This window comes from Salmo trutta, chromosome 3 (genome assembly GCF_901001165.1).
Source record: "Salmo trutta chromosome 3, fSalTru1.1, whole genome shotgun sequence".
NCBI classification, from domain to species: Eukaryota; Metazoa; Chordata; class Actinopteri; order Salmoniformes; family Salmonidae; genus Salmo; species Salmo trutta.
The window spans coordinates 626,196-652,379 of NC_042959.1; the positions used below are offsets into that span (position 1 = coordinate 626,196).

The following is a 26,184-nucleotide window of genomic DNA, read 5'->3' on the forward strand; positions in this document are numbered from 1 at the left end:
GAAAATAAACGCAGTTGACAGTGAGGACGTTTCTTTTTTTGCTGAGTTTATTTAGCTGGCTAGTTAGCCTGCAGGATTAAATTGTTACTAGCAAGCTAACTTGGTAACAAAGGATAAACTGTTGGCTAGCTACCATTAGCTCGAAAAGCACATTTTAGCTTTCGCTTGCATCACATTGAGTATTGAATTTAGACTAGCTGGAAACAGGAACATTAATGTGCAGAATGAAGAACTTGCTATTTTTAATTTACCTTATTTTGTTATTTGCTGCTCGTTCCTGCAGAATATTGTTCTTCCTTTTCTTCCATCACTTTCTCATCCTGTCAGACAACTACTCCCCTGCCTGCTCTCAGTCCTCCCGCCTCCTCTCCATTTTCATTGGTTGTTCATAATAATTTCTGCCAAAATAATTATGGGCAACTGGGTATTTTTATACATGACCATAAGCATGATGGGATGTTAATTGCTTAATTAACTCAGGAACCACACCTGTGTGGAAGCACCTGCTTTCAGTATATTTTGTATCCTTCAAGTGTTTCCTTTATTTCGATAGTTACCTTTACATCTTGCTGATAAACACACATACACACTGCTCTTCCAGTAACTATCTCTCCACTATGCCTTTTAGTTGAGCAATCAGAGTTCACACCAAAGAAAACAAAACACACGTCCACTCGTACCACGTGGACGCTCAACTCAACACTCAAACATCCACACACACTACGCCTGCCATACTCCATCTGAAACAAACACGAAAGGAACTAGAAGCATGTAGAGATGAAGAGTTGTATTTAATCTGTTCAGAAACAGCATGGTGTCTGTATAGACAGGACTCTGTGACACAGACAGGCTTCTTCCAGTTTCTCTCCCCAAATCCTTTCTCACTACAGCAACAATAGTATTGTCTTATCAGGTTCCATTACACAACACTAACTGGTCAGGGGACATTTATAGCTCTGCTTTTCAACGACTACATTATTTCAACAACAAAAAAAGATTGTTTATGCATAGTTGATTGGCTACCTTTCTGTTAAAGGCATGGCTATATATACCAGTCAAACATACTAATAACATGGAATACCATATATACCAGTCAAACATACTAATAATACCATATATACCAGTAAAACATATGAATAACATGGAATAATATATATACCAGTCAAACATATGAATAACATGGAATAACATGTAAAACATACGAATAACATGGAATAATATATATACCAGTCAAACATACTAATAACATGGAATAATATATATACCAGTCAAACATACTAATAACATGGAATAATATATATACCAGTCAAACATACTAATAACATGGAATAATATATATACCAGTCAAACATACGAATAACATGGAATGTCTATTGTGTAGGTATGTTTTCTGTAATTTGGTCAATAATCTAAACTAGGGACATTGGGACCCGTTTACTACTGAACCTTAAGGCCATCAGATGAAAAAGCTCTGAATCAAAGAAACTCTCCCAATCTCTCTCTCAACCTCTCTCTCTAAATTTCTCTCTCTCTGTCTCTCTCTCTCTCTCTCTCTATCTCTCTCTTTCTCTCAATTTCTCTCTCTCTCTTTCTCTCAATTTCTCTCTCAATTTCTCTCTCTCAATTTCTCTCTCTCTCAGTCTCTCTCTCTCTGTCTCTCTATCACATACAGTGTGACACAGTGTCTTAAGTTAAAGGCAGATATACAGAGTAATCCAATCAGCTGTGTAGCAATATGGCCACTGTCATTCATTCAATATGTATCTAATATAATATGGCTGTTTTCATTGTTTAAACCAGAAGCCTTTTAGTAAACAGGCTAGAGGCTGAGGCACAGGCTGATGGTGTGGCTGAAGGGCTATTCTCTCTTCATACCCCGTCCCATGAGGCAGGCGAACACGGTCATCACCATCTTAGGTTTCACCTCCACCAGGTCCTCTGGTAGGGCGTACACACGAGCTCCGATCTTCCTCGCCATGGACACAGCGTACCTGGGGGCAGAGGTTAAAGGTCAGTAAACCATATAACACTAGTTATTACAGTATTGTACCAGACTAATTTCAGACCTATACCCTAGTGTCCCAAACCTATATCCTAGTGTCCCAAACCTATACCCTAGTGTCCCAGACCTATACCCTAGTGTCCCAGACCTATACCCTAGTGTCCCAGACCTATACCCTAGTGTCCCAAACCTATACCCTAGTGTCCCAAACCTATACCCTAGTGTCCCAAACCTATACCCTAGTGTCCCAAACCTATACCCTAGTGTCCCAAACCTATACCCTAGTGTCCCAAACCTATACCCTAGTGTCCCAGACCTATACCCTAGTGTCCCAAACCTATACCCTAGTGTCCCAAACCTATACCCTAGTGACCCAAACCTATACCCTAGTGTCCCAAACCTATACCCTAGTGTCCCAGACCTATACCCTAGTGTCCCAAACTACACATTGCAGCGTGTGTGTGGTACATGCGTGCGTGTGTGTGTGTGTGTGTATCTGCTGATTGCGTGTGTGTGTATGTTGTGCGTGTGTACGTGGATCTGCTGCGTGTGTGTGTGTATGTCAGACTGACTTGGCATTGTCCAATCTGTCGACGTCGGAGAGCATTCCAGTCTTGACAAGGTCATAGTTCACGCTGCGTGGCTGGATGGAGTCAATCAGGTCCAGGACAGGAAGACTACTGCTGATACCACGATCCTGGAGAGAGAGAGCGAGAGAGAGACAGACACACACACACACACACACACACACACACACACACACACACACACACACACACACACACACACACACACACACACACACACACACACACACACAGAGCTGTAAACACTACTTTCAGAGTTTAGAGCTATAGAGAAACACTGGGTTTAGAGCTATAGAGAAACTCTGGGTTTAGAGCTCTGGGTTTAGAGCTATAGAGAAACACTGGGTTTAGAGCTCTGGGTTTAGAGCTATAGAGAAACACTGGATTTAGAGCTCTGGGTTTAGAGCTATAGAGAAACACTGGGTTTAGAGCTCTGGGTTTAGAGCTACAGAGAAACACTGGATTTAGAGCTCTGGGTTTAGAGCTATAGAGAAACTCTGGGTTTAGAGCTCTGGGTTTAGAGCTATAGAGAAACACTGGGTTTAGAGCTATAGAGAAACACTGGGTTTAGAGCTATAGAGAAACACTGGGTTTAGAGCTCTGGGTTTAGAGCTATAGAGAAACTCTGGGTTTAGAGCTATAGAGAAACTCTGGGTTTAGAGCTCTGGGTTTAGAGCTATAGAGAAACACTGGGTTTAGAGCTCTGGGTTTAGAGCTATAGAGAAACTCTGGGTTTAGAGCTCTGGGTTTAGAGCTATAGAGAAACACTGGGTTTAGAGCTCTGGGTTTAGAGCTATAGAGAAACACTGGGTTTAGAGCTCTGGGTTTAGAGCTATAGAGAACCACTGGGTTTAGAGCTCTGGGTTTAGAGCTATAGAGAAACACTGGGTTTAGAGCTCTGGGTTTAGAGCTATAGAGAAACACTGGGTTTAGAGCTATAGAGAAGCACTGGGTTTAGAGGTCTGGGTTTAGAGCTCTGGGTTTAGAGCTATAGAGAACCACTGGGTTTAGAGCTCTGGGTTTAGAGCTACAGAGAAACACTGGGTTTAGAGCTCTGGGTTTAGAGCTATAGAGAACCACTGGGTTTAGAGCTCTGGGTTTAGAGCTATAGAGAAACACTGGGTTTAGAGCTCTGGGTTTAGAGCTATAGAGAAACACTGGGTTTAGAGCTCTGGGTTTAGAGCTACAGAGAAACACTGGGTTTAGAGCTCTGGGTTTAGAGCTATAGAGAACCACTGGGTTTAGAGCTCTGGGTTTAGAGCTACAGAGAAACACTGGGTTTAGAGCTATAGAGAAACACTGGGTTTAGAGCTCTGGGTTTAGAGCTACAGAGAAACACTGGGTTTAGAGCTCTGGGTTTGAGCTACAGAGAAACACTGGGTTTAGAGCTATAGGGAAACACTGGGTTTGGATGCTATAGAGAAACACTGGGTTTAGAGCTCTGGGTTTAGAGCTACAGAGAAACACTGGATTTAGAGCTCTGGGTTTAGAGCTATAGAGAAACACTGGGTTTAGAGCTCTGGGTTTAGAGCTATAGAGAAACTCTGGGTTTAGAGCTATAGAGAAACACTGGGTTTAGAGCTATAGGGAAACACTGGGTTTAGAGCTCTGGGTTTAGAGCTATAGAGAAACACTGGGTTTAGAGCTCTGGGTTTAGAGCTATAGAGAAACTCTGGGTTTAGAGCTATAGAGAAACTCTGGGTTTAGAGCTCTGGGTTTAGAGCTATAGAGAAACACTGGGTTTAGAGCTATAGAGAAACACTGGATTTAGAGCTCTGGGTTTAGAGCTATAGAGAAACACTGGGTTTAGAGCTGTAGAGAAACACTGGGTTTAGAGCTCTGGGTTTAGAGCTCTGGGTTTAGAGCTATAGAGAAACACTGGGTTTAGAGCTATAGAGAAACACTGGGTTTAGAGCTATAGGGAAACACTGGGTTTAGAGCTATAGGGAAACACTGGGTTTAGAGCTATAGAGAAACACTGGGTCTACGGTTTAGTAACTGAGAGTTCCTAGTGAATCACAGATCACACAGTAGAACAGACACTATAAAGCCACTCTGCTCCATCGGTCTCGTCACCTTGAAGCTGGAGATCTTGGAGCTCTTCCCGGCTCCAGTCAGGGTTCTGTTGACCCAGTTGATGATGAGGTCATCGTTAGCAGCCTCTCCATGTCCAAGGTCCTCCAGAACATTCAGAGTGTATCTGAGGAGGTGATCTATTAGTCAGGTCTGATAGAGGATCAGGAGGTGATCTATTAGTCAGGTCTGAAAGAGGATCAGGAGGTGATCTATTAGTCAGGTCTGATAGAGGATCAGAGGTGATCTATTAGTCAGGTCTGATAGAGGATCAGGAGGAGGTGATCTATTAGTCAGGTCTGATAGAGGATCAGGAGGTGATCTATTAGTCAGGTCTGATAGAGGATCAGGAGGTGATCTATTAGTCAGGTCTGATAGAGGATCAGAGGTGATCTATTAGTCAGGTCTGATAGAGGATCAGGAGGAGGTTATCTATTAGTCAGGTCTGATAGAGGGTCAGGAGGTGATCTATTAGTCAGGTCTGATAGAGGATCAGGAGGTGATCTATTAGTCTGGTCTGATAGAGGATCAGGAGGTTATCCATTAGTCAGGTCTGATAGAGGATCAGGAGGAGGTGATCTATTAGTCAGGTCTGATAGAGGATCAGGAGGTGATCTATTAGTCAGGTCTGATAGAGGAGCAAGAGGTGATCTATTAGTCAGGTCTGATAGAGGATCAGGAGGTGATCTATTAGTCAGGTCCCTCCCTCCCTCCCTCCTCTCCCCTCCCTCCCTCCCTACCCTCCCCTCCCCCCCCTCCCTCCCTCCCTCCTACCTCCTCATCAGTTGCCAGACCAGAGCCAGCGTGAGGGTGGGGTTTCCGTCGTTAAGGTCCTGTCCTCCGATGCCGACCAGAGAGAACCCTGCCTTAGCCTTCCCGAGTTCCACTGCGTAGTTACAGTTCTCCAGCTTCTTCATGTTGGCCCCTAGCTTGGGGTACGGAGGGCGGTTCACTTTGTGGTCCCAGTCCACTGGAACCTTAATCCTCTCATACAGCTGGAGGATGACCAGAGCATCTAACAGATCACTGTAAGGAGGGAGGGAAATCATGTTGTTGATATAATTATTGCTTTCAGAATCATACCCACATGTTTTATTGCTTTAATAATAAGAAAGTAATAATCAAACCTGTATATATGGTTAACATGAGGGTTGATATTATAATAGTAAAGGTAGATACCCGTATATATGGTTAACATGAGGGTTGATATTATAATAGTAAAGGTAGATACCCGTATATATGGTTAACATGAGGGTTGATATTATAATAGTAAAGGTAGATACCCGTATATATGGTTAACATGAGGGTTGATATTATATTATAATAGTAAAGGTAGATACCCGTATATATGGTTAACATGAGGGTTGATATTATAATAGTAAAGGTAGATACCCGTATATATGGTTAACATGAGGGTTGATATTATAATAGTAAAGGTAGATACCCGTATATATGGTTAACATGAGGGTTGATATTATAATAGTAAAGGTAGATACCCGTATATATGGTTAACATGAGGGTTGACTCCCAGAGAATTCATCCAGTTCCTGAAGGTTCTCTCCTCTCTCGTCTCACCTGAGGAAACAGGAGGTTTTACCACTAGGTGTGTTTAGTAGGAGGAGACGTGTGTGTGTGTGTGTGTGTGTGTGTGTGTGTGTGTGTGTGTGTGTGTGTGTGTGTGTGTGTGTGTGTGTGTGTGTGTGTGTGTGTGTGTGTGTGTGTGTGTGTGTTTAGTAGGGGGAGACGCACGCGTGTGTGTGTGTGTGTGTGTGTGTGTGTGTGTGTGTGTGTGTGTGTGTGTTTAGTAGGGGGAGACGCGTGTGTGTGTGTGTGTGTGTGTGTGTGTGGTGTGTGTGTGTGTGTGTGTGTGTGTGTTTAGTAGAGGGAGACGTGTGTGTGTGTGTGTGTGTGTGTGTGTGTGTGTGTGTGTGTGTGTGTGTGTGTGTGTGTGTGTGTGTGTGTGTGTGTGTGTGTGTGTGTGTGTGTGTTTAGTAGAGGGAGACGTGTGTGGGCTCAAAGCATTGCAGAATGCCTCTCTGAATAAAGGGCCGTGGTTTTGGCTGAACTGCGTTGAGAAAAAGAAAGACGCTTCTCATAATGAGGAGAATGAAACCAAGGCTAAATAAGGAAGTTCAGCCCCCTTTTAAAATGTGTGTAATTCTGTTGAGAGTCAGCAGGGGGTTCTATACACAGATATACAGAGAGCAGAATTAGTAGTGTGTTTATGAGTACTTACTTATATACTCTATACAGCATATCAGATGTACTAGGTATATGTACAGGGGGTATATCTACAGGGGGTATATCTACAAGGGTACTAGGTATATCTACAGGGGGTATATCTACAGGGGGTATATCTACAGGGGGTATATCTACAGGGGTACTAGGTATATCTACAGGGGGTATATCTACAGGGGGTATATCTACAGGGGGTATATCTACAGGGGTACTAGGTATATCTACAGGGGGTATATCTACAGGGGGTATATCTACAGGGGGTATATCTACAGGGGTACTAGGTATATCTACAGGGGGTATATCTACAGGGGGTATATCTGCAGGGGGTATATCTACAGGGGTACTAGGTATATCTACAGGGGTACTAGGTATATCTACAGGGGGTATATCTACAGGGGGTATATCTGCAGGGGGTATATCTACAGGGGGTATATCTACAGGGGGTATATCTACAGCGGTACTAGGTATATCTACAGGGGGTATATCTACAGGGGGTATATCTACAGGGGTACTAGGCATATCTACAGGGGGTATATCTACAGAGAGTATATCGACAGGGGGTATATCTACAGGGGTACTAGGTATATCTACAGGGGGTATATCTACAGGGGTACTAGGTATATCTACAGGGGGTATATCTACAGGGGTACTAGGTATATCTACAGGGTTACTAGGTATATCTACAGGGGGTATATCTACAGGGGGTATATCTACAGGGGGTATATCTACAGGGGTACTAGGTATATCTACAGGGGGTATATCTACAGGGGTACTAGGAATATCTACAGGGGGTATATCTACAGGGGGTATATCTACAGGGGGTATATCTACAGGGGTACTAGGTATATCTACAGGGGGTATATGTACAGGGGTATATCTACAGGGGGTATATCTACAGGGGTACTAGGAATATCTACAGGGTGTATATCTACAGGGGGTATATCTACAGGGGTACTAGGTATATCTAAAAGGGGTATATCTAAAGGGGGTATATGTACGGGGGTATATCTACAGGGGGTATATCTACAGGGGTACTAGGGATGAGTCATGAGACCATAGGCCTACTAGTAAAATACGCATGCGTGTGCTTCAGGGGTACTCTGGGCAGAGCGGAATTGACTTGTTGGTACATTTAGAGTATATTATAGGTGTACCCACCCTCCAGTTTGGCCCAGTCCAGGTCCTGCCCCTCAGGCTTGGTGAGAGATGGGTATTTATTAAACAGGTTGGCTACGAAGGCCAGGTTGAGTTTGGGGTTCCCACAGACTACATCAGTAGAGGTCACAAACTGCCTACAGCCCAACCTGTCAGCCTGAACCAGCATACTCTCTGCCCTACGCAGGTCATCTTTCTCCTGGACAGGGGGAAGAGAGAGAGAGTGAAAGAGAGAGCTGACAGTTATATACACAGATTTAACAAAAAAAACCCGGAGTAAACTAGAATGCTATTTGTCCCTAAACAGAGAGTACACAGTGGCAGAATACCTGACCACTGTGACTGACCCAAACTTAAGGAAAGCTTTGACTATGTACAGACTCAGTGAGCGTAGCCTTGCTATTGAGAAAGGCTGTTGTAGGCAGACCTGGCTCTCAAGAGAAGACAGGCTATGTGCAACACTGACCACAAAATGAGGTGGAAACTGAGCTGCACTTCCTAACCTCCTGCCAAATGTATGACCATATTAGAGACACATATTTCCCTCAGATTACACAGATCCACAAAGAATTATAAAACAAATTCACTTTTGATAAACTCCCATATCTACTGGGTGAAATACCACAGTGTTCCATCACAGCAGCAAGATGTGTGACCTGTTGCCACAAGAAAAGGGCAACCAGTGAAGAACAAACACCATTGTAAATACAACCCATACTTTTTGTACTTTAACTATTTGCACATAATTACAACATTGTAACACTGATGCTACTTTCTGTTTATTATCTATAAATAGTCACTTTACATATTACCTCGACTAACCTGTACCCCAGCACATTGGCTCTGTACCGGTACCCCCAGTATATTGCCTCCACATTGGCTCTGTACCGGTACCCCCCTGTATATAGCCTCCACATTGACTCTGTACCGTAACACCCTGTATATAGCCTCCACATTGACTCTGTACCGGTACCCCTTGTATATAGCCTCCACATTGACTCTGTACCGTAACACCCTGTATATAGCCTCCACATTGACTCTGTACCGTAACACCCTGTATATAGCCTCCACATTGACTCTGTACCGGTACCCCCTGTATATAGCCTCCACATTGACTCTGTACCGGTACCCCCTGTATATAGCCTCCACATTGACTCTGTACCGGTACCCCCTGTATATAGCCTCCACATTGACTCTGTACCGGTACCCCCTGTATATAGCCTCCACATTGACTCTGTACCGGTACCCCCTGTATATAGCCTCCACATTGACTCTGTACCTGTACCCCCTGTATATAGCCTCCACATTGACTCTGTACCGGTACCCCCTGTATATAGCCTCCACATTGACTCTGTACCGGTATCCCCTGTATGTAGCCTCCACATTGACTCTGTACCGGTACCCCCTGTATGTAGCCTCCACATTGACTCTGTACCGGTACCCCCCTGTATATAGCCTCCACATTGACTCTGTACCGTAACACCCTGTATATAGCCTCCACATTGACTCTGTACCGGTACCCTTTGTATATAGCCTCCACATTGACTCTGTACCGTAACACCCTGTATATAGCCTCCACATTGACTCTGTACCGGTACCCCCTGTATATAGCCTCCACATTGACTCTGTACCGGTATCCCCTGTATGTAGCCTCCACATTGACTCTGTACCGGTACCCCCTGTATGTAGCCTCCACATTGACTCTGTACCGGTATCCCCTGTATGTAGCCTCCACATTGACTCTGTACCGGTACCCCCTGTATATAGCCTCCACATTGACTCTGTACCGTAACACCCTGTATATAGCCTCCACATTGACTCTGTACCGGTACCCCCTGTATATAGCCTCCACATTGACTCTGTATCAGTACCCCCTGTATATAGCCTCCACATTGACTCTGTACCGGTACCTCCTGTATATAGCCTCCACATTGACTCTGTACCGGTACCCCCTGTATATAGCCTCCACATTGACTCTGTACCGGTACCCCCCCTGTATATAGCCTCCACATTGACTCTGTACCGGTACCCCCTGTATATAACCTCCACATTGACTCTGTATCAGTACCCCCTGTATATAGCCTCCCCATTGACTCTGTACCGGTACCCCCTGTATATAGCCTCCACATTGACTCTGTACCGGTACCCCCTGTATATAGCCTCCACATTGACTCTGTACCGGTACCCCCTGTATATAGCCTCCACATTGACTCTGTACCGGTACCCCCTGTATATAGCCTCCACATTGACTCTGTACCGGTACCCCCTGTATATAGCCTCATTCTTGTTGTGTCATTTTCTTGTGTTACTTTTGGATTTGATTACATTTTTTTAACTTTAGCTTATTTAGTAAATATTTTCTTAAATCTATTTCTTGAACTGCATTGTTGGTTAAGGGGCTGTAAGCAGCATTTCACAGTAAGGTCTAACTGTTTTATTCAGCGCATGTAACAAATAAAATTGGACATTTGAAATGTCTTTATTCCTTTGGAACTTTTATGAGTGCCTATATTTATCCATCAGCAGGTCAGTCTATATTTATCCATCAGCAGGTCAGTCTATATTATCCATCAGCAGGTCAGACTATATTATCCATCAGCAGGGCAGTCTATATTTATCCATCAGCAGGGCAGTCTATGTTTATCCATCAGCAGGGCAGTCTATATTTATCCATCAGCAGGGCAGTCTATGTTTATCCATCAGCAGGGCAGTCTATATTTATCCATCAGCAGGGCAGTCTATATTTATCCATGAGCAGGTCAGTCTATATTTATCCATCAGCAGGTCAGTCTATATTTATCCATCAGCAGGTCAGTCTATATTTATCCATCAGCAGGGCAGTCTATATCTATCCATCAGCAGGTCAGTCTATATCTATCCATCAGCAGGTCAGACTATATTTATCCATCAGCAGGTCAGTCTATATTTATCCATCAGCAGGGCAGTCTATATTATCCATCAGCAGGTCAGTCTATATTTATCCATCAGCAGGTCAGTCTATATTTATCCATCAGCAGGTCAGTCTATATTTATCCATCAGCAGGTCAGTCTATATTATCCATCAGCAGGTCAGTCTATATTTATCCATCAGCAGGTCAGTCTATATTTATCCATCAGCAGGTCAGTCTATATTTATCCATCAGCAGGTCAGTCTATATCTATCCATCAGCAGGTCAGACGATATTAATCCATCAGCAGGTTAGACGATATTTATCCATTAGCAGGTCAGTCTATAAATGTCCATCAGCAGGTCAGACTATAAATATCCATCAGCAGGTCAGTCTATATTTATCCATCAGCAGGTCAGTCTATATTTATCCATCAGCAGGTCAGTCTATATTTATCCATCAGCAGGTCAGTCTATATTTATCCATCAGCAGGTCAGACTATATTTATCCATCAGCAGGTCAGTCTACATTTATCCATCAGCAGGTCAGACTATATTTATCCATCAGCAGGTCAGTCTATAATTGTCCATCAGCAGGTCAGACTATAAATATCCATCAGCAGGTCAGTCTATATTTATCCATCAGCAGGTCAGTCTATATTTATCCATCAGCAGGTCAGTCTATATTTATCCATCAGCAGGTCAGTCTATATTATCCATCAGCAGGTCAGACTATATTTATCCATCAGCAGGTCAGTCTACATTTATCCATCAGCAGGTCAGTCTATATTTATCCATCAGCAGGTCAGTCTATATTTATCCATCAGCAGGTCAGTCTATATTTATCCATCAGCAGGTCAGTCTATATTTATCCATCAGCAGGTCAGACTATATTTATCCATCAGCAGGTCAGTCTACATTTATCCATCAGCAGGTCAGACTATATTTATCCATCAGCAGGTCAGTCTATATTTATCCATCAGCAGGTCAGACTATATTTATCCATCAGCAGGTCAGACTATAAATATCCATCAGCAGGTCAGTCTATATTTATCCATCAGCAGGTCAGTCTATATTTATCCATCAGCAGGTCAGACTATATTTATCCATCAGCAGGTCAGACTATATTTATCCATCAGCAGGTCAGTCTATATTTATCCATCAGCAGGTCAGTCTATATTTATCCATCAGCAGGTCAGTCTATATTTATCCATCAGCAGGTAATTCATATTTAGATGCTTTTCCTATGTAGCACAACTACACACATGTATGTGTGTGTGTGTGTGTGTGTGTGTGTGTGTATTGTGTGTATGTGTGTGTGTGTGTGTATTGTGTGTGTTTGTGTGTGTCTTGTGTGTATGTGTGTGTATATTGTGTGTGTGTGTGTATTGTGTATGTGTGTCACGTCCTGACCAGCAGAGGGCGTATTGTTTAGTCTAGGTCAGGATGTGGCAGGGGGTTTGTTTGTTTCATGTTGGGTTGATGATTGGGACTTCCAATTGAAGGCAGGTGTGTATAGTTGCCTTTGATTGGAAGTCCTATATAGGTGTGTGTGTTTGTCTTTGGGGTTGTGGGGAATTGTTTTGCACTGCGTTTTCTAGCCTGCACACTATTGCTGCTGTCGTGTTTATTGTTTCCTGTGGATGCTTTACTCCTTTTGTTGAGTAATTAAAGATGAGTATTCACACTTCCGCTGCGGCTTGGTCCTTCTCTCTCATGTATGACATTTTCAACGATGAGTACGACTTATTCTGTGACAATGTGTGTGTGTGTCTTGTGTGTGTATTGTGTGTGTATTGTGTGTGTGTGTGTGTGTGTGTGTGTGTGTGTGTGTGTGTGTGTGTGTGTGTGTGTGTGTGTGTGTGTGTGTAGCCCTGAGGGAGAGAATCTGAAGGACTTGATGACACACAGCGTGCAGGCTGAACAGAACAGGAGGAAATGGTTTCATCCTGAGGGAAATTCCTACATTCTGATAGTCCTAGCTCATATCCTCCTCCTTCATTCCACAGCTCCACTACCCCTGGAGCCTCCCACAGAACCTTCACACAAACAGCCCACTTCCCAAATGGGACTCTGCTCCCTATATAGTGCACTACTATTCCCTATATAGTGCACTATTTATGGAATAGGGTGTCATTTTGGGATGTAGACATAGATTATGTGGAATGGAAATGACAGCATGTCATGCAGAACATGGAATCATGACAGCTCTACGTGTTCTATTTCTATCACCAGATCTTAATGGTCCATATGACCTGGTCCAGTCAGGGTTCACCTCTATATGACCTGGTCCAGTCAGGGTTCACCTCTATATGACCTGGTCCAGACAGGGTTCACCTCTATATGACCTGGTCCAGTCAGGGTTCACCTCTATATGACCTGGTCCAGTCAGGGTTCACCTCTATATGACCTGGTCCAGTCAGGGTTCACCTCTATATGACCTGGTCCAGTCAGGGTTCACCTCTAGGCTATATGACCTGGTCCAGTCAGGGTTCACCTCTATACGACCTGGTCCAGTCAGGGTTCACCTCTATATGACCTGGTCCAGTCAGGGTTCACCTCTATATGACCTGGTCCAGTCAGGGTTCACCTCTATATGACCTGGTCCAGACAGGTATCACCTCTATATGACCTGGTCCAGTCAGGGTTCACCTCTAGGCTATATGACCTGGTCCAGTCAGGGTTCACCTCTAGGCTATATGACCTGGTCCAGACAGGGTTTCATTCAGCTCAACACAAATTGAACAAACAAGATCACAATGGTGTGAACGGAGCTTACAGCATCGCGATTTAGCCTTGAGATTGTCCAATCAGATGGCTCTGATAAGAGACCAGGGGTCAGAGGTTATCACTGTCACCATGGAAATAGACCATCCAACATTCCAACAGGACTTTGTTAGTTAGTTAACAGCACTCACTCACAGACCTGGTGAGACCTATAGATACCATGCACTGTAAAATGAGTGTACAAAACTTTGAAAACACCGTCCTAATATTGAGTTGCACCCCCTTTTGCCTTCAGAACAGCCTCAATTCATTGGGGTATGGACTCTACAAGGTGTTGAAAGCCTTTCACAGGGATGCTGGCCCATGTTGACTCCAATGCTTCCCACAATTGTGCGAAGTTGGCTGAATGCCCTTTGGGTTGTGGACCATTCTTGATACACACAGGAAACTGTATGACAAACCCAGCAGCGTTGCAGTTCTTGACACAAACCGGTGCGCCTGGCACCTGCTACCGTACCCCATTCAAAGGCACTTAAATATTTGTCCTACCCCATTCACCCTCTGAATGGCACACACGTACACAATCCATTTCTCAATTGTCTTAAGACTTATAAATCCTTCTTTAACTTGTCTCCTCCACTGATTGAAGTGGATTTAACAAGTGACATCAATAAGGGATTATAGCTTTCACCTGGATTCACCTGGTCAGTCTGTCATAGAAAGAGCAGGTGTTCTTAATGTTTTGTCCACTCAGTGTATTATAATACACATGTATTTAGAGCGCCATATATACCGTTGTTTATTCCATTGTGTATACACTATGGTGAGAAACCTGAGCCGCAGCAGTCTGCCAGCCTGGGGTTGAATGAACGAATCCATCGTAAAACCAGTTCCTAGTAAGAGTTCATCTGAGGTTGAATCAACAATAACCAACAGCCTTGATGTATGGCGTCAGTGGGAAGCCAGGTCCCAGAGCACGTCCTCATCCACATCGATAGGGCTGTAGTGGAGTCGAGAGCTTCAAATTCCTTGGTGTCAAATCAAATCGTATTAGTCACATGCGCCGAATACAACAGGTGTAGTAGACCTTACAGTGAAATGCTGAATACAACAGGTGTAGTAGACCTTACAGTGAAATGCTGAATACAACAGGTGTAGTAGACCTTACAGTGAAATTCTGAATACAACAGGTGTAGTAGACCTTACAGTGAAATGCCGAATACAACAGGTGTAGACCTCACAGTGAAATGCTGAATACAACAGGTGTAGTAGACCTCACAGTGAAATGCTGAATACAACAGGTGTAGTAGACCTCACAGTGAAATGCTGAATACAACAGGTGTAGTAGACCTCACAGTGAAATGCTGAATACAACAGGTGTAGTAGACCTCACAGTGAAATGCTGAATACAACAGGTGTAGTAGACCTCACAGTGAAATGCTGAATACAACAGGTGTAGTAGACCTCACAGTGAAATGCTGAATACAACAGGTGTAGTAGACCTCACAGTGAAATGCTGAATACAACAGGTGTAGTAGACCTCACAGTGAAATGCTGAATACAACAGGTGTAGTAGACCTCACAGTGAAATGCTGAATACAACAGGTGTAGTAGACCTCACAGTGAAATGCTGAATACAACAGGTGTAGTAGACCTTACAGTGAAATGCTGAATACAACAGGTGTAGTAGACCTTACAGTGAAATGCTGAATACAACAGGTGTAGTAGACCTTACAGTGAAATGCTGAATACAACAGGTGTAGTAGACCTTACAGTGAAATGCCGAATACAACAGGTGTAGTAGACCTCACAGTGAAATGCTGAATACAACAGGTGTAGTAGACCTTACAGTGAAATGCTGAATACAACAGGTGTAGTAGACCTTACAGTGAAATGCCAAATACAACAGGTGTAGACCTCACAGTGAAATGCTGAATACAACAGGTGTAGTAGACCTCACAGTGAAATGCTGAATACAACAGGTGTAGTAGACCTCACAGTGAAATGCTGAATACAACAGGTGTAGTAGACCTCACAGTGAAATGCTGAATACAACAGGTGTAGTAGACCTCACAGTGAAATGCCGAATACAACAGGTGTAGTAGACCTCACAGTGAAATGCTGAATACAACAGGTGTTGTATTCAGGTGTTATATGGCGCTCACCTTACAGTGAAATGTAAGAACCCCTAACCAACAATGCAGTGAAAAAAACACAGATAAGAATAAGAAATAATATGAAATAAAAGTAACAAGTAATTAAAGAGCAGTAAAATAACAATAGCGAGACAATATACAGGGGCATAACGAGTCAATGTGCGGGGGCTTGACACCAAGGAACATGAAACTCTCAACCTGCTCCACTGCAGCCCCCGTCAATGAGAATTGGGGCGTGCTAGGTCCTCTTTTTCCTGTAGTCCATAATCATGTCCTTTGTCTTGATCACGTTGAGGGAGAGGTTGTTGTCCCGGCACCACACGGCCAGGTCTCTGACCTCCTCCCTATAGGCTGTCTCATCGTTGTCGGTGATCAGGCCCACTACTGTTGTGTCATCGGCAAACTTAATGATGGTGTTGGAGTTGTGCCTGGCCATGCAGTTATGAGTGAACAGGGAGTACAGGAGGGGACTGAGCACGCACCCCTGGGGAGCTCCAGTGTTGAGGAGCAGCGTGGTGGATGTGCTGTTACCTACCCTTACCACCTGGGGGTGGCCCGTCATGAAGTCCAATATCCAGTTGCAGAGGGAGGAGTTTAATCCCAGGGTCCTTAGCTTAGTGATGAGCTTTGAGGGCACTATGGTGTTGAACGCTGAACTGCAGTCAATGAATAGCATTCTCACATAGGTGTTCCTTTTGTCCAGGTGTGAAAGGGCAGTGTGGAGTGCAATAGAGATTGCATCGTCTGTAGATCTGTTGGGGCAGTATGCAAATTGGAGTGGGTCTAGGGTTTCTGGGATAATGGTGTTGTGAGTCGATGCTAGCCTCCCTACACTGGCTTCCTGTTAAGGCAAGGGCTGATTTCAAGGTTTTACTGCTAACCTACAAAGCATTACATGGGCTTGCTCCTACCTATCTTTCCGATTTGGTCCTGCCGTACATACCTACACGTACGCTACGGTCACAAGACGCAGGCCTCCTAATTGTCCCTAGAATTTCTAAGCAAACGGCTGGAGGTAGGGCTTTCTCCTATAGAGCTCCATTTTATGGAATGGTCTGCCTACCCATGTGAGAGACGCAGACTCAGTCTCAACCTTTAAGTCTTTACTGAAGACTTATCTCTTCAGTAGGTCCTATGATTAAGTATAGTCTGGCCCAGGAGTGTGAAGGTGAACGGAAAGGCTGGAGCAACGAACCGCCCTTGCTGTCTCTGCCTTGCCGGTTCCCCTCTTTCCACTGGGATTCTCTGCCTCTAACCCTATTACAGGGGCTGAGTCACTGACTTACTGGTGTTCTTCCATGCCGTCCATGGGAGGGGTGCGTCACTTGAGTGGGTTGAGTCACTGACGTGGTCTTCCTGTCTGGGTTGGCGCCCCCCCTTGGGTTGTGCCATGGCGGAGATTTTTGTGGGCTATACTCGGCCTTGTCTTCGGACGGTAAATTGGTGGTTGTAGACATCCCTCTAGTGGTGTGGGGGCTGTGCTTTGGCAAAGTGGGTGGGGTTATATCCTGCCTGTTTGGCCCTGTCCGGGGGTATCATCGGATGGGGCCACAGTGTCTTCTGATCCCTCCTGTCTCAGCCTCCAGTATTTATGCTGCAGTAGTTTATGTGTCGGGGGGCTAGGGTCAGTCTGTTACATCTGGAGTATTCTCTTGTTTTATCCGGTGTCCTGTGTGAATTTAAATATGCTCTCTCTAATTCTCTCTTTCTCTCTTTCTTTCTTTCTCTCGGAGGACCTGAGCCCTAGGACCATGCCTCGGGACTACCTGGCATGATGACTCCTTGCTGTCCCCAGTCCACCTGGCCATGCTGCTGCTCCAGTTTCAACTGTTCTGCCTGCGGCTACGGAACCCTGACCTGTTCACCGGACGTGCTTGTTGCACCCTCGACAACTACTATGATTATTATTATTTGACCATGCTGGTCATTTATGAACATTTTAACATCTTGACCATGTTCTGTTATAATATCCACCCAGCACAGCCAGAAGAGGACTGGCCACCCCTCATAGCCTGGTTCCTCTCTAGGTTTCTTCCTAGGTTTTTGGCCTTTCTAGGGAGTTTTTCCTAGGGAGTTTTTCCTAGCCACCGTGCTTCTTTCACATGCATTGCTTGCTGTTTGGGGTTTTAGGCTGGGTTTCTGTACAGCACTTTGAGATTTCAGCTGATGTACGAAGGGCTATATAAATAAATTTGATGACCAGCCTTTCAAATCACTTCATGGCTACAGACGGGTCGAACTAACAAGTAATTAAATAGCAGCAGTAAAATAACAATAGCGAGACTATATACAGGGGGGTACCGATACAGAGTCAATGTGCAGGGGCACCGGTTAGTTGAGGTAATATGTACATGTAGGTAGAGTTATTAAAGTGACTATGCATAGATGATAACAACAGAGAGTAGCAGTGGTGTGGAGAGGGGGAGAGGGGGGTGGCAATGCAAATAGCCTGGGTAGCCATTTGACTAGATGTTCAGGAGTCTTATGGCTTTGGGGTAGAAGCTATTTAGAAGCCTCTTGGACCTAGACTTGGCGCTCCGGTACCGCTTGCCGTGCGGTAGCAGAGAGAACAGTCTATAACTAGGGTGGCTGGAGTCTTTGACCATTTTCAGGGCCTTAGTGTTTTCAGGTTACCTTAGTGTTCTTGAGCACAGGCACTATGGTGGTCTGCTTAAAACATGTTGGTATTACAGACTCGGACAGGGAGGTTGAAAATGTCAGTGAAGACACTTGCCAGTTGATCAGCACATGCTCGCAGTACACGTCCTGGTAATCCGTCTGGCCCAGCGGCCTTGTGAATGTTGACCTGTTTAAAGGTCTTACTCACATCGGCTGCGGAGAGTGTGATCACACAGTCTTCCGGAACAGCTGGTGCTCTCATGCATGTTTCAGTGTTATTTGCCACGAAGCGAGCATAGAAGTTGTTTAGCTCGTCCGGTAGGCTCGTGTCACTGGGTAGCTCTCGGCTGTGCTTCCCTTTGTAGTCTGTAATGGTTTGCAAGCCCTGCCACATCCGACGAGCGTTAGAGCCGGTGTAGTACGATTCGATCTTAGGCCGGTATTGACGCTTTGCCTGTTTGATGGTTCATCGGAGGGCATAGCGGCATTTCTCATAAGCTTCCGGGTTAGAGTCCCGCTCCTTGAAAGTGGCAGCGCTAGCCTTTAGCTCAGGGAGGATGTTGCCTGTAATCCATGGCTTCTGGTTGGGGTATGTACGTACGGTCACTGTGGGGACGACGTCATCGATACACTTATTGATGAAGCCAGTGACTGATGTGGTGTACTCCTCAATGCCATTGGAGGAATCCCGGAACATGTTCCATTCTGTGATAGCAAAATAGTCCTGTAGTTTAGCATCTGCTTCATTTGACCACTTTTTTATAGACCGAGTCACTGGTGCTTCCTGCTTTAATTTTTGCTTGTAAGCAGGAATCAGGAGGATAGAATTATGGTCAGACTTGCCAAATGGAGGGCGAGGGAGAGCTTTGTATGTGTTTCTGTGTGTGGAGTAAAGGTGGTCCAGAGTTTGTTTCTCTGGTTGCACATTTAACATGCTGATAGAAATGTGGTAAAAGGGATTTAAGTTTGCCTGCATTTAAGTCCCCGGCTACTAGGAACGCCTCCTCTGGGTGAGCGTTTTCTTGTTTGCTTATGGCGGAATACAGCTCATTCAATGCTGTCTTAGTGCCAGCCTCTGACTGTGGTGGTATGTAAACAACTACAAAAAAATAACGATGAAAACTCTCTAGGTAGGTAGTGTGGTCTACAGCTTATCATGAGATACTCTACCTCCGGCAGGCAATAGCTCTGCATCACTAAGGAATTATCATGGTCCACACACATCCACACAGTCGTGAAGAGGGCACGACAACACCTCTTCACCATCAGGAGGCTAAAAAGATGTGGTCCTCAAGTCCTCAAAAAGTTCTACAGCTGCACCATTGAGAGCATCTTACATCACTGGGGCTGAGTTCCCTGCTATCCAGGACCTCTATACCAGGCGGTGTCAGAGGAAGGCCCTAAAAATGGTCAAAGACTCCAGCCACCCTAGTCATAGACTGTTCTCTCTGCTACCGCACGGTAAGCGGTACCGGAGCACCAAGTCTAGGTCCAAGAGGCTCCTTAACAGCTTCTACCCCCAAGCCACAAGACTCCTGAACATCTAATCAAATGGCTACCCAGACTACTTGCATTGCCCCCCTTCCCCCCATGTTACGCTGCTCCTACTCTGTTTATTATCTATGCATAGTCACTTTAATAACTCTACCTACATGTACATATTACCTCAATTACCTCGACTAACCAGTGCCCCTGCACATTGACTCTGTACCGGTAACCCCCGGTTTATAGCCTCCACATTGACTCTGTACCGGTACCCCCTGTATATTGCCTCCACATTGACTCTGTACCGGTACCCCCTGTATATAGTCTCCACATTGACTCTGTACCGGTACCCCCTGTATATAGCCTCCACATTGACTCTGTACCGGTACCCCCTGTATATAGCCTCCACATTGACTCTGTACCGGTACCCCCTGTATGTAGCCTCCACATTGACTCTGTACCGGTACCCCCTGTATATAGCCTCCACATTGACTCTGTACCGGTACCCCCTGTATATAGTCTCCACATTGACTCTGTACCGGTACCCCCTGTATATAGTCTCCACATTGACTCTGTACCGGTACCCCATGTATAGCCTCCACATTGACTCTGTACCGGTACCCCCTGTATATAGCCTCCACATTGACTCTGTACCGGTACCCCCTGTATATAGCCTCACATTGACTCTGTACCGGTACCCCCTGTATATAGCCTCCACATTGACTCTGTACCGGTACCCCCTGTATATAGCCTCCACATTGACTCTGTACCGGTACCCCCTGTATATAACCTCCACATTGACTCTGTACCGGTACCCCCTGTATATAGCCTCCACATTGACTCTGTACCGGTACCCCCTGTATATAACCTCCACATTGACTCTGTACCGGTACCCCCTGTATATAGCCTCCACATTGACTCTGTACCGGTACCCCCTGTATATAGCCTCCACATTGACTCTGTACCGGTACCCCCTGTATATAGCCTCCACATTGACTCTGTACCGGTACCCCCTGTATATAACCTCCACATTGACTCTGTACCGGTACCCCCTGTATATAGCCTCCACATTGACTCTGTACCGGTACCCCCTGTATATAGCCTCCACATTGACTCTGTACCGGTACCCCCTGTATATAGTCTCCACATTGACTCTGTACCGGTACCCCCTGTATATAGCCCTGCTATTGTTATTTTACTGCTGCTCTTTAATTATTTGTTACTTTTTTTCATATTTATTATTATTATTCATATTTTATTTTAGGTACACCACATCAGTAGAACAAGCTGGCATAGTGACATAACGTTATCAATAAACAGGAAAAGGACTGTTCTGTTTCAGACCACACTCCAACTCATAGACTTCAAAACAATAGTGACTGGAAACACCTGGAGCTCTGAGGGTAGGGCTACAACACCTGGAGCTCTGAGGGTAGGGCTACAGAGAACTTAGTTGCTGGAAACACCTGGAGCTCTGAGGGTAGGGCTACAGAGACAGAGATGACTGAACGTAGTGGCTGGAATCACCTGGAGCTCTGAGGGTAGGGCTACAGAGGCAGAGCTGACTGGAAACACCTGGGGCTTTGAGGGTAGGGCTACATCACCTGGAGCTCTGAGGGTAGGGCTACAGCACCTGGAGCTCTGAGGGTAGGGCTACAACACCTGGAGCTCTGAGGGTAGGGCTACAACACCTGGAGCTCTGAGGGTAGGGCTACAACACCTGGAGCTCTGAGGGTAGGGCTACAACACCTGGAGCTCTGAGGGTAGGGCTACAACACCTGGAGCTCTGAGGGTAGGGCTACAACACCTGGAGCTCTGAGGGTAGGGCTACAACACCTGGAGCTCTGAGGGTAGGGCTACAACACCTGGAGCTCTGAGGGTAGGGCTACAGCAGCTGGGGCTCTGAGGGTAGGGCTACAGCAGCTGTGAAGGGCCATTACAATATTACAGTCCTACAGAAGCTATCTAAATCACTCACAGTGATGTGGAACACACACACACACACACGTTGATTTAAAGAGGGACTCACATTGTATCCAGACATGTTGATTTAAAGGGGGAATCACATTGTATCCAGACATGTTGATTTAAAGGGGGACTCACATTGTATCCAGACATGTTGATTTAAAGGGGGACTCACATTGTATCCAGACATGTTGATTTAAAGGGGGACTCACATTGTATCCAGACATGTTGATTTAAAGAGACACACACATTGTATCCAGACATGTTGATTTAAAGGGGGACTCACATTGTATCCAGACATGTTGATTTAAAGGGGGACTCACATTGTATCCAGACATGTTGATTTAAAGGGGGACTCACATTGTATCCAGACATGTTGATTTAAAGGGGGAATCACATTGTATCCAGACATGTTGATTTAAAGGGACTCACATTGTATCCAGACATGTTGATTTAAAGGGGGACTCACATTGTATCCAGACATGTTGATTTAAAGAGGGACTCACATTGTATCCAGACATGATGATTTAAAGGGGGACTCACATTGTATCCAGACATGTTGATTTAAAGAGGGACTCACATTGTATCCAGACATGTTGATTTAAAGGGACTCACATTGTATCCAGACATGTTGATTTAAAGAGGGACTCACATTGTATCCAGACATGTTGATTTAAAGGGGGACACATTGTATCCAGACATGTTGATTTAAAGGGGGACTCACATTGTATCCAGACATGTTGATTTAAAGGGGGACTCACATTGTATCCAGACATGTTGATTTAAAGGGACTCACATTGTATCCAGACATGTTGATTTAAAGAGGGACTCACATTGTATCCAGATATGTTGATTTAAAGGGACTCACATTGTATCCAGACATGTTGATTTAAAGGGGGACTCACATTGTATCCAGACATGTTGATTTAAAGGGACTCACATTGTATCCAGACATGTTGATTTAAAGGGACTCACATTGTATCCAGACATGTTGATTTAAAGGGACTCACATTGTATCCAGACATGTTGATTTAAAGGGGGACTCACATTGTATCCAGACATGTTGATTTAAAGGGGGACTCACATTGTATCCAGACATGATGATTTAAAGAGGGACTCACATTGTATCTTGACATGTTGATTTAAAGGGGGACTCACATTGTATCCAGACATGTTGATCTCAATTCGCTGCTCGCCCTCTTTGCTGCCATCAGGAGCGATCATGTTCAGCAGGTGATAGTAAGCCCTGGAGTCCTGCAGGAGACAGACACAGAGTTACTCTCCAGCTAGGAAACACTGTGTTATACTCCTCAGGACAACACAGAACATATACACATCCCGGGAATTGAAATCAGAGAAATACATTAAATCATAAGGAAGGACGTTGATGTCAAAGAGAGTGTAACGTTCGTTAAGGTACCTTCACTAAGTTAAAGAAGTCTGATACTGTCTGAAGCATGGCAGGAGACACACAGAGACAGAGACATTAGACAGAGACTTTCGACAGAGACAGATATGTAGACAGAGACATTAGACAGAGACATTAGACAGAGACAGATAGGTAGACAGAGACAGACAGGTAGACAGAGAAATGAGACAGAGACAGAAAGGTCGACAGAGACATTAGACAGAGACAGAGAAATTAGACAGACAGGTAGACAAAGACAGACAGGTAGACAGAGACAGACAGGTAGACAGAGACAGAAAGGTAGACAGAGACAGGGAGACAGATAAATGAGACAGAGGGAGACAGACAGGGAGATAGAGACAGATAAATGAGACAGAGACAGACATTGAGAGAGACAGGGAGACAGAAACAGACAGAGCGACATAAATGAGACAGACATGGAGAGAGACAGGGAGACAGAGACAGACAGGGAGACAGAAACAGACAAAGAGACAGAGAAATGAGACAGACATGGAAAGAGACAGGGAGACAGAGACAAACAGGGAGACAGAGAAAAAGACAGAGACAGGCACAGAGACAGAGAAATGAGACAGACATGGAGAGAGACAGGGAGACAGAGAAATTAGACAGAGAAAGGGAGACAGAAATTAGACAGAGAAATGAGACAGAGACAGACAGGGAGAGAGAAAAGGAGACAGAGACATGAGACAGACATGGAGAGAGAAAAGGAGACAGAGAAATGAGACAGACATGGAGAGAGACAGGGAGACAGAGAAATGAGACAGAGCGAAAAAGAGGGAGAGAACTAGATGATTCATCAGACTGACTGAGGCAGTTGACATTTACATACAGGCAGTTGAAGGAGAGGTGAAGGAGAGGAGAGATATAGAATCAGTGAATTCTGAAAGTATTTATACCCCCTGACTTTTTCCACATTTTGTTACGTTACAGCCTTATTCAAAAATGGATAAAATAAAACAATGTCCTCAGCAATCTACACACAATACCCCATGATGACATCACAATACCCCATGATGACATCACAATACCCCATGATGACATCACAATACCCCATGATGACATCACAATACCCCATGATGACATCACAATACCCCACGATGACACATTTTCTCATTTATATATTTTTTTAAACAGAAATACCTTATTTACATAAGTAGTCAGTCAGAAGTTTACATACACTCAATTAGTATTTGGTAGAATTGCCTTTAAATTGTTTAACTTGGGTCAAATGTTTCGGGTAGCCTTCCACAAGCTTCCCACAATAAGTTGGGTGAAATTTGGCCCATTCCTCCTGACAGAGTCAGGTTTGTAGGCCTCCTTGCTCGCACACACTTTTTCAGTTCTGCCCACAAACTTTCTAGAGGATTGAGGTCAGGCCTTTGTGATGGCCACTCCAATACCTTGACTTTGTTGTCCTTAAGCCATTTTGCCACAACTTTGGAAGTATGCTTGGTGTCATTGTCCATTTGGAAGACCCATTTGCGACCAAGCTTTAACTTCCTGACTGATGTCTTGAGATGTTGCTTCAATATATCCACATAATTTTCCTGCCTCATGATGTCATCTATTTTGTGAAGTGCACCAGTCCCTCCTGCAGCAAAGCACCCCCACAACATGATGCTGCCACCCCCATGCTTCACGGTTGGGATGATGTTCTTCGGCTTGCAAGCCTCCCCCTTTTTCCTCTAAACATAACGATGGTCATTATGGCCAAACAGTTCTATTTTTTTTTCATCAGACCAGAGGACATTTCTCCAAAAAGTACGATCTTTGTCCCCATGTGCAGTTGCAAACCGTAGTCTGGCTTTTTTATGGCGGTTTTGGAGCAGTGGCTTCTTCCTTGCTGAGCGGCCTTTCAGGTTATGTCGATATAGGACTTGTTTTAATGTGGATATAGATACTTTTAGACCTGTTTCCTCCAGCATCTTCACAAGGTCCTTTGCTGTTGTTCTGGGATTGATTTTCACTTTTCACACGAAAGTACGTTAATCTCTAGGAGACAGAACGCGTCTCCTTCCTGAGCGGTATGACGGCTGCGTGGTCCCATGGTGTTTATACTTGCGTACTATTGTTTGTACAGATGAATGTGGTACCTTCAGGCGTTTGGAAATTGCTCCCAAGGATGAACCAAACTTGTGGAGGTATACAATTTATTTCCTGAGGTCTTGGCTGATTTCTTTTGATTTTCCCATGATGTCAGGCAAAGAGGCACTGAGTTTGAAGGTAGGCCTTGAAATACATCCAGAGGTACACCTCCAATTGACTCAAATGATGCCAATTAGCCTATCAGAAGCTTCTAAAGCCATATCATAATTTTCTGGAATTTTCCAAGCTGTTTAAAGGCACAGTCAACTTAATGTCTGTAAACTTCTGACCCACTGGAAATGTGATACAGTGAATTATAAGTGAAATAATCTGTCTGTAAACAATTGTTGGAAAAATTAAATTAGTTTGTTAACAAGAAATTTGTGGAGTGGTTGAAAAACGAGTTTTAATGACTCCAACCTAAGTGTATGTAAACTTCCGATTTCAACTGTATATATATATATATAGAGAGAGAGAGATTGAGAGAGAGAGAGAGAGGGAGAGAGGGAGAGAGAGAGAGAGATTGAGAGAGAGAAATTGAGAGAGAGAGATTGAGAGAGAGAGAGGGAGAGAGAGAGAGAGAGAGGGAGAGAGAGAGAGGGGGGAGAGAGAGAGAGAGAGATTGAGAGAGAGAGAGGGAGAGGGGGTAGGAGAGAGGAGAGGAGAGGAGAGTAGGGAGAGAGAGAGGGAAGAGAGAGGGGAGAGAGAGAGAGAGAGAGAGAGGGGGAGAGAGAGAGAGAGAGGTGAGAGAGAGAGAGAGATGAAGAGAGAGAGGG

At 44.6% G+C, this 26,184-nt stretch overlaps 1 protein-coding gene and 1 long non-coding RNA gene across 3 annotated transcripts in view; both read right to left on the reverse strand.

Annotated features, from left to right (window-relative positions):
• Window positions 1-772: 772 nt before the first annotated feature.
• Window positions 773-26,184, reverse strand: part of LOC115166161 (plastin-3) — a gene marked incomplete in the record, with an annotated part of 57,931 nt that continues 32,519 nt past the window's right edge. For both annotated transcript variants that reach the window (XM_029719917.1, XM_029719908.1), the window contains 7 exon segments: window positions 773-1,991; window positions 2,575-2,699; window positions 4,666-4,789; window positions 5,437-5,688; window positions 6,159-6,237; window positions 8,059-8,254; window positions 23,053-23,148. In XM_029719917.1, coding sequence (XP_029575777.1) covers window positions 1,859-1,991; window positions 2,575-2,699; window positions 4,666-4,789; window positions 5,437-5,688; window positions 6,159-6,237; window positions 8,059-8,254; window positions 23,053-23,148 — 1,005 coding nt within the window.
• Window positions 12,910-13,972, reverse strand: LOC115166171 (uncharacterized). Its single transcript, XR_003870284.1, has 2 exons — window positions 13,647-13,972; window positions 12,910-13,610 (listed from the first exon to the last, which is right to left on the reverse strand). It is a non-coding gene; the product is annotated as an uncharacterized LOC115166171 (long non-coding RNA).